Consider the following 14,925-nt stretch of genomic DNA (forward strand, 5'->3'; position numbering starts at 1 on the left):
GGAGTAAGGGCCAATTCCAATTCTACCCCTTAGCCCTCATTTCACCCTTTAGCCCTTGCTTTTGCACGTCCACGAGAACGGAGGGGTGTCCCAATTCTCCATGAGGCTAAGCGGTAGGGCTAAGACGAAGGGGTGTATAGCCCTTGAAACCAAGTGTGGTCCGGGGCCCTCACTTGAAAGCAAGGGCTATGGGACTCCGCCCCTACTGACTGACGAAGAGCTTGCGAGACGGCAGTGGTGACAAAAAGTAGTACGTAAATGTACGTAAGCATAATTATTGATATTTATACTAATGACTGTCATGTTTTTAATCAACGTAAGTATTAGCCATGTTTTGAATTGTTGGTCAACAGCTCGTTAACGACCTCAAGCATCGCTAGTCAAACTACTGTGACAAATTCACAGCAAACGGACTTTCCACTGCATTTCATAAACAGACAGAATTATTAGTCTCACTCAGAAGCTCCATAGCTAATGTAGCGTAGCTAGTAATTTGGCTTCTGAGGACAATACTGCGACGTTTGCGTTTGAATATCGAGGGAGAGTCCATTTATTTCAATAGTTTGTTTTAAAAAGTGAAACTTGTTATATTAGTTCACCACACAAAGTAACATATTTCAAGCCATTGTTTTAATTTTGATGATTATGACAGAAAGACAAAAACATTTTTAAAAATCCAGTATTTCACAAAATTAGAATATTTCAATAAGAAAGGATCTTAAAGAGAAATGTTGGCCTGCAAAGTGTATTGGTAGTTTTGGTTTTGTGGGCAGGTGCCAAATCCTGCTGGAAAATAAAAGCTTGTTGGCATTGGGTAGCATGGAGCGCTCTAAAATTTCCTGGTAAACAGCTGTGTTGACTGTGGACTTGATAAAAGACAATGGACCCACACCAGCAAATGACATGGCTCCCCAAACTATTACTGACTATGGAAACTTCACACTGGACCTTTAAGCAGCTCGACTTTTGAGCTTCTCCAGTTTTCCTCCAGACTCTGGGACCTTGATTTCCATCTGAAAAGAGGACTTGGGACCACTGGGCAACAGACGAGTACTTTTCCTCCCTAGCGCAGCACAGACGCTCCTGACGTTTTTTTTGGTTCGGGAGTGGCTTGACTCATGGAATTCTACAGCTGTAGCCCATGGCAAGCAGGCGTCTGTATGTGGTGGCTCTTGATGCGTTGACACCAGCCTCGGGCCACTCCTTATGAAGCTCCCCCAGATATCTTAATCACTGGTGCTTGACAATCCTCTCAAGGCTGCGGTCATCCCTGTCACGTGCGCGCCTTTTCCGGCCACATTTTGCCCTTCCTCTTAACACTCTGTTAATGTACTTTGATACAGCGCTCTGTGAGCATCCAGCTTCTTTTGCAATTTCTTTTTGAGACCTTTTCTCATTATGGAGGCTGTCAATTATGTTTTTTGCACAACCATCAAGACAGAAGCCTTCCCCATGATTCTGAAGCCTACTAAGCCAGACTGAGACCATTTCCAGGCTGAGGAAAACCGCTGCAGGTGTTTTGCGATCATTATTATTAACAAGATTGGGACGCAGCCTACAATGTTGAACTTTTGTCATACTCTGATCTTGTGAAATACCGGAGGTTTATTTTTTGTCTTTCTGCCATAATCATCAAAATTGAAACAAATAAAGGGGTGAAATATTTCACTTTGTGTGTGGTGAACAAATATACAAGTTTCACTTTTTGAAACAAATTATTTAAATAAATAGATTTTTCCTCGATATTCTAACTTTTTGGCACATACCTGTAGTTTAGTTGTAGTATATAATACCTCATGTAATGCTAGAGTTTCTTCCAGAGGAATATGAACAAAAACGACACGAGACTGAGGCAAAATGTTATCATCACACTTCTACCATATCATAATACGGAAATTCTCCCAAACATGAATAAGAACTTCTGTAAATAAGTTGCCTTTTGTTTATAAATGTGTTCTTATGTTTTACCTCAGCGCTGAACATTGCGAGATGCCCAACTAATTTTCATTGTTCCAATGACAGTTTTGTTCTATTCTAGTTTATTCTGTTTGACCATATTTACTTCGATTTTATTTTTACAAATGTTTGGTTGTGTGTTTTGTGCAGATTTTTGTTGGTGTTATCTGTTGGCCGACATTAGGATATAAAAGTCAGTTTGTCAAAATGTGTTCCTGGAGTATATAATAAAATAAATGTATGCACCTTACCATGTGGTAGGAAACGTTATAAACAACTAATATACCAGACAGTCACCCTTAGAAACTGCAAATACCCATAAACTGCCTGACAAATTTAAATAAAAAGCAATTTATAGTAAATAGAAATATTCAATTGACAAGATGGCATCTTGCAAATGTAAACAACTGCCACGTCTGCCTATGACAAAGCCAGCAGGGGGCGAGGGGTGATGAGGTGGCGATATTCAAGTGTCGTCCCAATTCCGAGGGGCATGATCTTACCCCTTCATCTTGGCGCTCCAAACGGAGGGCAAAGGTCAATGGGTAAGACGAAAGGGCTAAGGGGTAGAATTGGGGTTGGTCCTAAATCACATATGCACAAATCAAAAGCAAATTTCAAGTCTTAACCTTCAAGTTTCCAGCATATCCCACGTTACGTAATGTGTATTAATATTTCTTATTATACTACTGTAGTACTATATTGATGTCCTATAAAGTGATAGTTATATAGGATTATAAGCAGAGATAGGGGTAGGAGTAAATTAGTTTTACTTCCTACTACTTTTTGAATAATTATATTATATATATATTTTTTGTTTGTTTAATCTTGTCGGTTTTGTTGTTCTTTCCATGTCATTTTCACGTCAGGAATAAATCAATCAATCACAACTTATACAAAGCTGTACTAACACATTCGCAATGTATTTAATGGTCCCAAACCAGTCTGCGTTTTGTCAACTACTTAACAGTCTCATCAAATAAACATAATTGAAGCTTAGCAGATGTTTGACTAGCTATAGCAGAGGCAAACTGTGATGTTAATAAAGCTTAGCTGTCTTTGCGGTCTTTAAAGTGACTGATGCATTTAGATGTCGTCGTCTCATCGATGAGTTACAAACCTCCCATGTCTCTTCATCCTGATTGTGTCAAAAACACAAATCATCTTGGGAGCTCCCTGCATGATATTAGCTTCATGAGGGTGCCTCTGCACTCCGCGTCCATTGACAGGTTTGCGCACACCACACAAAGAAATAACTCCTCTTTCAAGCCAGGTACTTCAAGTTACAGTCAAGTGGAGTCTTTAATAAATCCTGAAGTCCCAAAGTTGGCGACTTGACTTTGACTGGAGTCAAGTCCTGTGACTCGAGTGCCGCGGGGATGTGCGCGAGTACCTGCTTGTGCGTGTCTTGTGCACAGCGTGCGTCTGTGCTCCCAGTCCTGATGAGCTCCCGCAGCAGCAGCACACGGGAAGTGGTAGCTCCGCCCACAGCCCGACTCTCGGCAACGCAGCGACGCTCCGAGACCGCCACAGAACACACACACCTGGATGGGAGAGACATGCGGCGGGGGCAAGGAGATGCAAGGGTGAGGTCGGTGACACACTTCCTGACGATGAGAGTCAGCAGTCTATTACATATAGCATGCACGCACTTGCTCCCCCCCTGCCCCTGCTTTTATTGTACTTTTCCCGCATTTATACTTTTTTTTTTTTGTCCAAGATATATTGTTGGAGAACATTGGAATTCCCCCCACTCTTGTGTACAATGCTTTACCAATAACTGCTAAGAGCCACTAACTTGCCTCTAACGTTAATTGCATCACGGAGGAGATGCGGAGCATGACGAGAGCCGGTGCTACGGCGAACTCAAGTTAAGTGAGAGAGTGGACAGCAGGGGACAGAAGATTTCCTTCACTGATCATTATGGGGAAACTAACTGCTGTTAGAAAATAATCTTCACCCGCTGCAGCCAACACGAGTTGCGTCATGCACGTTGTGATAGCGAGATTACAATTTCAGCAAGACTTCAACCATGTTCCTCTCTCTGATTAACTAACTTCCCAGAACGTGGACAGCACAACGAGAGCCAAACAAGTCTGGACTTGCTGGATGCCATTGTGAAGAGACCTCTTCTTCTCTCTACGGGAAATCTGACCGCATCTTGGTACACCTTGAGACAAACAGCAGGCTGCTGGTGGAATAGCAGCCAGCCAAAATAAGCACAGTGTGGTCTGAAGATACAGCAGCAGTGCTGCAGGAATGTTTCATGTTTTAAAGAGCTATATTTTTATTTAGAAAGGGATATTTCATGTGTTTATTTCTTCATGATCATTGTGTTTTATGTTGGTGTTGTCAACTGACCTGTGTGCTTCCTGAGTCGATGGCTTTGTCCACGTAGAGCAGCGATTGGCCCTCACCCCGACACACGCCCTCCGACCAGGCCGCACACTGAAGGTGAGCGCAGCACTGACCTGCACACGTCAAATTGACATCATCTTACAATTGTGTGTCTTCGTGTTGTAGGTGACTCTTTGCACTAGTGAGTCAAGATGGCGCCTACCAGTGTGGCCGCCTCGGTAACGCGCTCTCTGATTCTGATTCTAGTGACAGTCTGTGTGCGTGTGTGTGTGTGTGTGTGTGTGTGTGTGTGTGTGTGTGTGTGTGCGTGCGTGCGTGCGTGCATGCGGACGTGCGAGGTACCTGTGGGGTCAAACAGTGTTTGTACGTCGATGTCGTGTGGAAGTCCGATGGCTCCGAGCTGCTCCGCCAACTGGAAGGAAGACTCGTCGTCTGCAAAACAAGAAAACGACCACGCTGCAGCGCTGCATGGGACGACTGACACGATAAGCCACTACTCACCACACTGTGTTGGACTGCTGCTGCTCCTACAAACAACAAGAAACAAACAACAAGATGAAAAGAACCACTTTGGAGTGGAAGGCAATCACGGAATCAACGTTGCCAAAGACATGGTGCCCATTTATACGTTACATAAAAGCAGTGATTGATGGACATGCTGGAAACCTTTGACCCGAGGTACAGTCCCCTCCAAAGGTATTGGAACAGCAAGGTCAATTCCTTTGTTTTGTTGTATGCTGAAGACATTTGGGTTTCAGATCAAAAGATGAATATGAGACAAAAGCCGATCAGGCGATCAGCATAAAATGCTAATTATCGGCCTATAACACCGATCAGATCGGCGTAAAGTCTACTGCCCTGTGGAGGTTGGCAGTGATGTCACTGACTGTTGTCTTTGGGCGTTTATTGACAACTCTCACAATGTTTCTGTCGTCAACTGCTATTGATACCCTTGGCCGACCTGCTCGATGTCTGTTGCTCAGTATAGCGAGCAACAGACATCGACAAATTGTTGTATTGGCTATGTCCAATGTTTGTGCAATAGCTCTGATCGATTTTCTCTCTCGATTTTCTCTCTCCTCTCAGATTTAAAATACCGTATTTTCCGTACTATAAGGCGCACTTAAAAGCCTTTAATTTTCTCAAAAATCGACAGCGCGCCTTATACCCCGGTGCGCCGAGTTCCACAATCTCTAAAAATTTTGTTGTGCGATTTTGGTAAGCTTGACTGACTGTCGGAGCATTTCCCGCCGCCATAGGGACGTAATACGTACACTACGTACGCTGGCAGCGATAAACCAATTAGACAACATTACGTAAAGCTACGTACAGTACGTACGCTTACCTCCGCCACGCCTCCAGTAGGTATGCTGTATAACAACATTTGTTTGGCTAAGGACCCCTGAAAATGGCATCAGCGAAGAGACAAGCTTAGGAGGCACAATTCAAACTACAGGCTATCAGTTACGGGGTTGTAAATGGGAATAGAGCAGCCGTGAGAGAATTCAAAAACAATGAAATCAGCTTGCCATCATTCCGGGAGGATTAACAAAAGAACTCCAACCGCCGGACATTGGTGTAAACAGGGCTTTCAAAGTGAAGTTGCGAGCGGCGTGGGAGCGATGGATGAGAGACGGCGAACACACCTTTACTAAGACTGGGGTGACTTTACATCAGCTGAACAGCCACCCGGCGACGAGACTGACTTAGACAATGACGAGAGGGAACCCGGCGTGTTTGATGGAGAAATTGCCCAGCTGTTCAATTCAGATACAGAAGATGAGGACTTCGATGGATTTGTGGCAAAAGATTGATCAAAAAATACTGTGAGTGTATTTTTAAATACATAGGAGAATAAAGTTAAACCAAACTCACTGTTTTGCTTCCGTTACCTTGTTTTAGCATCCGCCGACTAATACGGTGCGCTTTATGTATGGCTTAGGTACAGAAATAGACCACGTAATTGAGACTGCGCCTTACAATCCGGTGCGCCTTATGGTGCGGAAAATACGGTAGTTTGCTTTTCTCCCACAGACAGCTCTCTGGTCTTCATGTTTGCTTAACAGCAAATACAGTTTTCACAAGTGAAACCCAAAGTCAAAACAAGCACTAGCTAATGTTTAAGCAATCAATCTTAAAGGCAACACCTGAGCAACTAGAAACACCCATCAGCCAAATGTTCCAATACTTTAGCTGACTTGAAAAGCGGGTGGCCTCACACAAAAAGTGCTCTGTCCTGAGTTGTTTAACACAACTAGACGTAAATACCAGAGCTGGAATTCTGAACTTTTGTCTCATACTCATCTTTTGATCTGAAACCCAAATGTCTTCAGTATACAACAACAACAAAGGAATTGACCTTGCCGTTCCAATACTTTGGGTGGGGACTGCATGTGCTTTCAAGCTACAAATATTTTGTCAAGGTCGCCTTGCCTCACTTGACATGAGAAAAAAGTGCGAGAGAGCTGGCGGGTGCACAGCGTTACTCTTAGCCAACAGCAGCTCATTCATGCCTGTTTGACGGCATAAACATTGAAAATGGTCATTCATTAAGGATCATGTTCATACACTGTAACTTATTTGTCTGTAATTATCTGTAATTATATCCATGGAAGTTGATGCAAGGGAAAACAGCATTTGTTTTTGCAAGGTGAGGTAAAAAAATATATAAATAAATATAAAAATAATTAAAATCAATCAAATAATCGAGTCAAACTGGAAATCTGATGTTTGGGGGGAAAAAAAGTGTGATTTGAAGATGCGCGACTCACATGTGTGCGGCCTGGCTGCGTCGGTAGCAGTGGTCGTGACAATCGCCGTCGCGGTCCGAGGACGTTCTGCGGCTGAGGATGTGAAGCGGGATGTAGCCCGGCGTGGGTCCGAACACCACCAGCGGGCCTTGGCCCATGGGAGGTTGGTCGCCGTGGTAACAGAAGGCACACTGCTGCAGGCTAAGGGAACACACGGATGGTGAGGACTGTCGCGGTGGAAACACGCCTCGCCACGCAGACACTCACCGTCTTTCGGTGTGTCCCAGGCTGGGCGTTGGCGAGCCGGAGTCTTCGGACGGGGATCGGCATAAGAGCGGCGACGGTGTGTCGTCGTCATCGAGGCGCGGGCGGGGCGACCGTGCGGGGCTGTAGCCTGCGCTGGCTCCGCCTACCTCTGCCTCAATGGGTGTGGTGCTTGGGCTGGGAGCCAGGCTGTGTAGAGAAGGGGGCGGGGCAACGGGAGCGGTTTGAGGCAGTTCCTCCTCAGAGTTGGATGTCAGGGGCAGGGTAAAAGGAACGGGATCGTCGCTGGGAGGGGCTTCAGGGACGGCAGGAGCGGGGTCAGTGTTGAACCTCCTCCTGGAGGCGGAGCCACGGCGTCGGCTTGTCACGTCCTCTGCTGACAAAAATCAAATAAAAATCGACATCCTCCTCCTCATCAAAAGAGTCATTTTCATCACCAACATCTGGGCTTTTTCTGAGAAGAAGTTTGAAAGCCTAATTTCGGGCTCTCTGGGGGTCTTCGGACTCAGATAGGGAAAACTTCTTACGTGACCAGCGTTGTACTAAATTGGCTGTCATTTTTTTAAACTGCAATTTGAGTATCTCGACCGCTGGATAACAAATAGCTGGAAGGCGCACCTAAAAACGCTGACGACGACAAACAGCCGCGAACGGCAGATTTTCTTTCCTCCTGCAAATGTGCCGGAACATTTCGTAGCTTTTCAGAGGTAAATATTGTTTTAGGACATGGAGGCAAAGCAAGCTGAGACAGAATGACATTTGGTTTACTATCGTCGGCTTTGCGTTAGTAAAAACACTTTGCTGTTCGACGCACAAAGGCTGAATGAAGGCAACTGGACTGTTCTCCTTTGACGTTTCACCTTTCATCCAAAAGCTGTGGTGTCACCCTACTTATGCCTCGCTGGGTGTGTCCCCAGGGGGGTGGTCAACAACAGGGTGGTGTTTATGTTTCCCGGTGTGGTTAGTGAAAGCACCATCCTGCAACCAGTCGTTTACTCGTCTTGTAGCATAACAACTCGTTAGGGCCGCTCTTTTTTTTTAATAAGGCCATCTTTGGGAGAGAGATGTCAGGACATTGTTATCGGCAGACGACAGGTGGTGCCTCAAACCTCCCCCTGTTTCAAGATGGCTTTTATTGTTTACATATATGTACGGTGGCCCTGAAGTGCAAAACAAAACAGCAAAAATAAACAACGGCAAATTTAAAAAACAGCAAATAACTAATCGTGACTCACGACCGCAAATCAAAAAAAAAACTCAACACAACAGCAAATAGCTACACACAAAGGCAAATCAAAAAACACAACAGCAAATACCTGATTACAACAGCGAGTAACTAAACACAACAGCCAATGAACAAACAAAATGAAATGAAGCTACCGGGAAGAGGTAGGTACTCGTGGGGGAGATAAGAGTCATCTCTGATTGCACGAGAGGGACGATTTGATTGGACGACGCCCTCAGTGCACCCAATTTCTTTTAAATACGTTGTCAGCGTGCGCATACTTATTTGAATGTTGTGATTTAGGCCTGAGCATATTTATCCAGTATCACCTCGTATGTTATGTGTAATGGGAGGAAGCTAGGCTGTGTGGAAGTACGTTAAGAAACCCCGCTCCCCAATCCTTAAGAGTTGAGTTAGCGGCCCGTGCACTCGGCTCCCAATACGCGACACGGTGGAAGCGTGGGTTTGAACCCCGGTGTGGTCGACCGCGCAGGAAGCGTCGTCGTAGTTACGTGACGCAGCGGTACAAAATCAGACGGGTTACATATGTCCCGAGTCAAACCATTATTTGAGAGCAGCAGCTATGTTTGAATCACTGGTCATGCTCATTTCAAATACCACACCAGACCCGGAATAACTTCCTGCTCAAAGCGTCCAATCAAGTCCTCCCTCTCGTCCAATCAGCGATGAGTCTCATCTCCCCTATCAGTACCTACCTCTTTCCGTAGCTTAGTTTCATTTTGTTTTTTCATTTGCTGTTGTGTTTAGTTATTTGTTGTTGTGATTAGTTATTTGTTGTTGTGTATTTTAACTTGCTGTTGCATTTAGCTATTAGTTGTTATGTTTTGTGCTTCAGGGCCACCGTATAGATGGCTTGCTTCTCTTACACCACTTTCAAACCAGCGGTGGTCCCTATCCAGAATTGGGCTGATGATGTCCTTGAAACAACGCCCCTTCTTCTTGAGATGCAAATAAACCGCTGATTCTGGACCCGAAGAGGCCGCCAGTCGACGCTGCGCTATGCGCCTGTGCAACTGCTGCTTAGTCTCTCCAATGTAGCAGCCGCTACACAGCAGTAGTAGTAGAAGACAAATACTTCACAGCAAAAGTGAGGGGCACGTGCCTCATGATCACAATAGGACCACCTCTGCGTCAGTTGGAGCCAGGAAAAACCATCATCATCGTCATCCTCACCTTTCATCTTGTCAAGAGGAGGAGTTTTCTCCGTCGTGGCCGCGCCCTTTTCATCCTCCACCTGGGCTTGGCCTCGACTCCTCCCCCTGCGGACAGACACAAAAAACGCGTGCAGACGATCAAACTTGGTGCGAACTGTGTCGCTGTGTGACTCCCTAGTATGCAACATAGCCACTTCCTCGAAAGCACAGATGTCAAAGTCAAAGCCTGGGGCCAGATCTGCATCATCGCATCACGCTATGTGGCCCACAAAGAAAATCAGGCGTTGATTTGATCTTTCTTGCTAAATGAGTTTGTTGTTTTCCATCCATTTGATACAGCGCTTATCCATTCTGGGTCTCTGGGAGCCAGAGCCGAGCCCAGCTGACTATGGGCCGGAGAACGAGGTACACCCTGGACTGGTTGCCAGCCAATCACAGGGCACATATACACAAACAAGCATTCAAACGTAAAGTCAAATTAGGGCCTCACATTCTGAACACTGGATGGTAGGAAGCCAGATAACCCAGAGAAAAACCCCAAGCACGGGGAGAAAATGCAAACCAACCGGAGCCCGGATTCGAACCCTGAACCTCACAACGGTGAGGCGGACGTGCTAACCACTAGGTCACTGTGCTGTTTGATTCTTTTCATTTCAGCATAAAATCTGGAAAAAAAAATTTTTTTCAGAGACATGTTACAAGGATTTTTTTTCCATCAAACCCCTTAACATGATTTGAACAATAGTTGTACACTTAATTTTATGAACCATAATTTTCCATGACCAAGATGAGCGACAGTGTGTAAACACACACACACACACACATTGACCGCTGTCACTGAACATTAACCTGATTTGACTATTGATACAAGCAGACCTTGATTATCACACTTACTTCTTCCTCGACTTGGGGGGAGGGGGAGGAGGAGGTGCAGCGTGGCCGCCTACGCCATCTTTTCGAGGTCGTCCGCGAGGCCGCTTCTCCGATGCGGCGGCTTTGCGTCCGGCACGAGTGACAGGAGGTGGGGCTCTTCTGTCCTCTGAGGGCATTCTGGGTAAAAACATGAAAGACAATTGTTAACGCCTGCTTCCTGCTCAAGGATGTCACTTCCTGGATGTGTTGCGCACGTACTCGCATCACCTTTCATGTATGCCAAAGGTATTTGCTCACCTGCCATGACTCATATGAATTTAAGTGACATCCCATTCTTAATGCATAGGGTTTAATATGACATTGGTCCACCCTCTTTAGTTATAACATCTTCAACTCGTCTGGAAAGGCTTTCCACAAGGTTCAGGTGTGTGTTTATGGGAATTTATTACCATTTTTACAGGAGCATATTCGTGAGGTTATACACTGATGTCGGACGAGAAGGCCTGGCTCTCAGACTCTGGTCTAATTCATCCAAAGGTGTTCTATAGGGAATTGAGGTTCCTGACCTGTCCCTGTGCAGGCCAGCCAAGTTCATCCACCGCAAACTCTCTCATCTGTGTCTTTCTGAACCTTGCTTTGTGCACTGATGCACAGTCAGATTAGAACAGGAAGGGGCCATCTCCAAAGTGTTCCCACAAAGTTGGAAATGTCTAGAATATTAGCCCCTGAGCTCCAGTGAAAGGAACTCTGAATGCACCAGTGCACAAAGCAAGGTCCATAAAGACATGGATGAACTTGACTGGCCTGCACAAAGTCCTGACCTCAACCCTATAGAACACTTTTGGATGAATTAGAGCAGAGACTGAGAGCCAGGCCTTCACGTCAGACATCAGTGTGTAAACTCACAAATATGCTCCTGGAAGAATGGTTAAAAGTTCCCATAAACTCACGTCAAAACCTTGTTGAAAGCCTTCCCACAAGAGTTGAAGCTATTACAGCTGCAAAGGGTGGACCAGCATCAACTTAGACCATATGGATTTAGAATAGGAAATCACTTCAAATCATTTGTGAGTCAAGTCAGGTGAGTGAATACTTTTGGCAATATAATGTAGTTAAGCATACACTAGTGGAAAACGATTTATATGCCTACGATCCAATTGGATCGATCTGTCCTTGGGTAGTTAGCCTTCCGGACAAAAATATCGATTCAATTAATTTTAAAAGGTAATCGATCGATTGTATCGATACAAGGAAATAACGCATTGAATTTACGCACGGCAGACTTTATATGGATGCGCATGTGTGTGTTTTTAGCACTTTTAATGATAAAGACGTAAAGTATTACTGGATTAAGATTTCCTGTCCGTGACGTCGCAGGGGATCATGGGAGTATCAAACAGTGTCGTTTTTTTTCTGGCGCTATTGAGTGGGACGGTCTGAGAAGCAAACCACATCTCCCATGATCCAGTTGCGCAGTGCAGGAAATATGACGGTACAAAATTCCATCACGGACGTACTGTAGCTGCTTCCGCAAAACGCTAACACCAAAACTTCACTAAAAAACAAAGAACAAAGTAGTGAAATATTGCATTTTTACACCAAGTACAACCTCAAAAAATACTTCGCACTTCAAGTACCACCATCATGATCAACATTCAATACAGTAGTGTACTAGGCAAAAGTGTTTATCAAAAATGAGGCTGTATTTCTCAAAAGTATTTAATATCTACAGTATATCATTTATTATTGTAAGCCAGTGTACAATTATGCACAGTTGGAACATTAACCTTGTACGTAAATATAGCAAAATAAAAAACGACTTCATGATTCATTTGAAATGTAGTGAACATAAAAGTTAAACATTCTACCTAAAGAAATGTCTCTAAAACAGTTATTAAAAATGAAATGCAAGTGTAATGTGCTTAAAAGTGAAATACAACTGTACTTTAAAAATGTTCTTCAAACGTTTCCGACATGGTTACGTCATGCACAGTTTGAGGCTCTAATTCAGTGATTCATACATGCCACTAGAGTGAGCCCACGTACCACACTGAGAACCATCGCTGTACAGTGTTTCACTCAGGGCAGATGCGAACTTGGACAACACCAGCTTCTCAGAGCGACGTGACCGCTACGTCACACATCATGACTAGTGAGTGGCTAGTAATAAATAGAATTAGAGCATTTGAGCATTCTGTTTTTTGTACAATTACAATAAGATTTGTATTATGTCTATGTTGAAAAATACCATCAGAAGTAGCAGGTAAACCTACTGTTGATCCAACCTGAAGAAATGTTAGTTGCACTTTATTCAAATAAAGTATGAATGCATTTACCATGATTATTATTTGTCACAATGGTTGGTTATTGTTTGTTGCTTTGTCCATAATTAATTTTACCTGATAGCTTTACAAGAAACAAAAATAATTTATGAAATGTCACCTGCACTGTCCAATATCCAGGTATTTATATCGCAGTGACACTGGTTGAATTTTTGTCTAAAAAGTTAGTGAATCGATTTCCAAACACTGAATACATTCAATTTATTTCAGGAGTCATACATGATATTGATTAAAGATTTGGGAAAATATTTTTAAGAGGGCAAATTCCTGCATAATTTCTATATTAAAAATCATTTTCATTGTTTCTAGATTGTTTGTTACATAATATTGGGGTTTCAAGAAATGGTGACTTTTGGGTTTTCCTTTGCTGTAACCTGCAGTCATCAAAATACATAAAAAAATAAAATAAAAAAAGAATTATTTCACAGGCATATTTTGAAAAAAAATAAATCATGAAATATTTCACAGGTGGCACAGTGGAGAGTGGTTAGTCCATCGGAGACTGGTTAGCACATCTGCCTCACAGTTGTGAGGCTGCGGGTTCAAATCCGGCCTCGCCTGTGTGGAGCTTGTATGTTCTCCCCGTGCCTGCGTGGGTTGACTCCGGTTTCCTCTCACATTCTAAAAACATGCCTCGTAGGTTAATTGAACATTCTAAATTGCCCGTAGGTGTGAATGTGAGTGGGAATGGTTGTTTGTCTATATGTGCCCTGCATTTGGCTGGCGACCAGTTCAGGGTGTATCCGTACCCGTGATCCTAATGAGGATAAGCGGCATAGAAAATGGATGGAAATATTCCACTGAGTGTGTGTGGTGCATCTCTATGAGTTTCCCTTTTTTCAATTGAACTACCTAACTAAATGTAACTTTTGACACTAATTGATTGAGATGAACCTGTGTTTGAACTCCGACTTCACGCATTGGTTTAAACTTACGTTTCTTTTTATTTAGGCCGCTTTGTCGGCAAAACAACATTGTAAAATGCCAATGTGAGACTTTGGTCAAGACCCCTGAGCAGCGAAAAGGAGACGATGACATGATGGAATAATGGGCAGATGGTAGCGAGCTAAAGTTCATTAGGTAATTAAACGCCTCTGTCTGACAAAATGTGCTCAAAAAGCCCAAACGTTAAATTTGGTGCGGCCATAGTTGTCAGTGCTGAAGTTGGGCTCGGAAGATGGGTTCCATAGAGCCAACTAAGGGTGTAAACACAAGCGTTAGCGTTAGCATTTCGCTCGCTCGCCCAGTTGACTTGTGTTAGCGCGAGCTAGCGTTAGCATAGCTAGCCCAGGTTACGCCGCTAACATCCCGAATCTCGTCGAAAGGCGACACAAGTCCATCGTAAAAGCGAGCAACCGAGCAGCGCTTCTTACTGGTTGGATGCGATTCTCCTGCTTTTCCTCTCCAGCTTGGTGAGAAGCGCGACTCAAGAGACGTGTTTACAGACAACTTGCCCGCCGCCGCCAGCAAACATTTGTCTCAACAGTGCCGGCCAGCCGCAATCACAGCAACTCGCCCGCCGTCTTCTCGCTCATCGCATCCGCACAAAAGTCGCTTTTAGCTCGCAGCCAAATGCTAAATACGAACGAAAACGTTCACGTTACAGCGGAGGTTCCATCATGGTGGCCATGTTTGAGCGACCGGAGCACCGCCCGTCTGCCTGTCAGCGGCAGCACGAAAAGTAGGGCCTCCGTGGACGCATCCAGGCCGCCTCCGCGGAGGTCACCTCACCGCAAAGCTCACTCACTCACTGTCTCAATGTCTATGTCTGTGTCTGTGTGTGTGTGTGTATATATATATATATATATATATATAAATAAATAAAATGTGTGTGTGTGTCTGTTTATTCGCTTGTTTTAAAAGTGTCAAAGTGCATCTGACCCCGCGCACGGATCTGCTCGTAGTGATTCGGTTCGTGTCATCAGACCTCAAGTCCCGGACTGGACTTCAACTCGAGAGGTTCCGGACTAAACTCACAAGGA

The 14,925-nt window shown here is 44.4% G+C and overlaps 1 protein-coding gene across 2 annotated transcripts in view; it reads right to left on the bottom strand.

Annotated features, from left to right (window-relative positions):
- The window catches only part of LOC133396356 (histone-lysine N-methyltransferase 2C-like), a 75,634-nt gene extending 61,047 nt beyond the window's left edge, over positions 1-14,587 (bottom strand). For both annotated transcript variants that reach the window (XM_061666138.1, XM_061666137.1), the window contains exons 1-9: positions 14,317-14,587; positions 10,623-10,778; positions 9,748-9,833; positions 7,332-7,704; positions 7,086-7,265; positions 4,816-4,841; positions 4,657-4,746; positions 4,318-4,427; positions 3,350-3,500 (exon numbers count right to left, since the gene is read on the bottom strand). In XM_061666138.1, coding sequence (XP_061522122.1) covers positions 3,350-3,500; positions 4,318-4,427; positions 4,657-4,746; positions 4,816-4,841; positions 7,086-7,265; positions 7,332-7,704; positions 9,748-9,833; positions 10,623-10,777 — 1,171 coding nt within the window. In that variant the 5' untranslated portion in view covers position 10,778; positions 14,317-14,587. The remainder of the gene's footprint in view (positions 1-3,349; positions 3,501-4,317; positions 4,428-4,656; positions 4,747-4,815; positions 4,842-7,085; positions 7,266-7,331; positions 7,705-9,747; positions 9,834-10,622; positions 10,779-14,316) is intronic.
- Positions 14,588-14,925: the final 338 nt, after the last annotated feature.

The sequence above is a fragment of the Phycodurus eques genome, chromosome 21 (assembly GCF_024500275.1).
Source record: "Phycodurus eques isolate BA_2022a chromosome 21, UOR_Pequ_1.1, whole genome shotgun sequence".
NCBI lineage: Eukaryota > Metazoa > Chordata > Actinopteri > Syngnathiformes > Syngnathidae > Phycodurus > Phycodurus eques.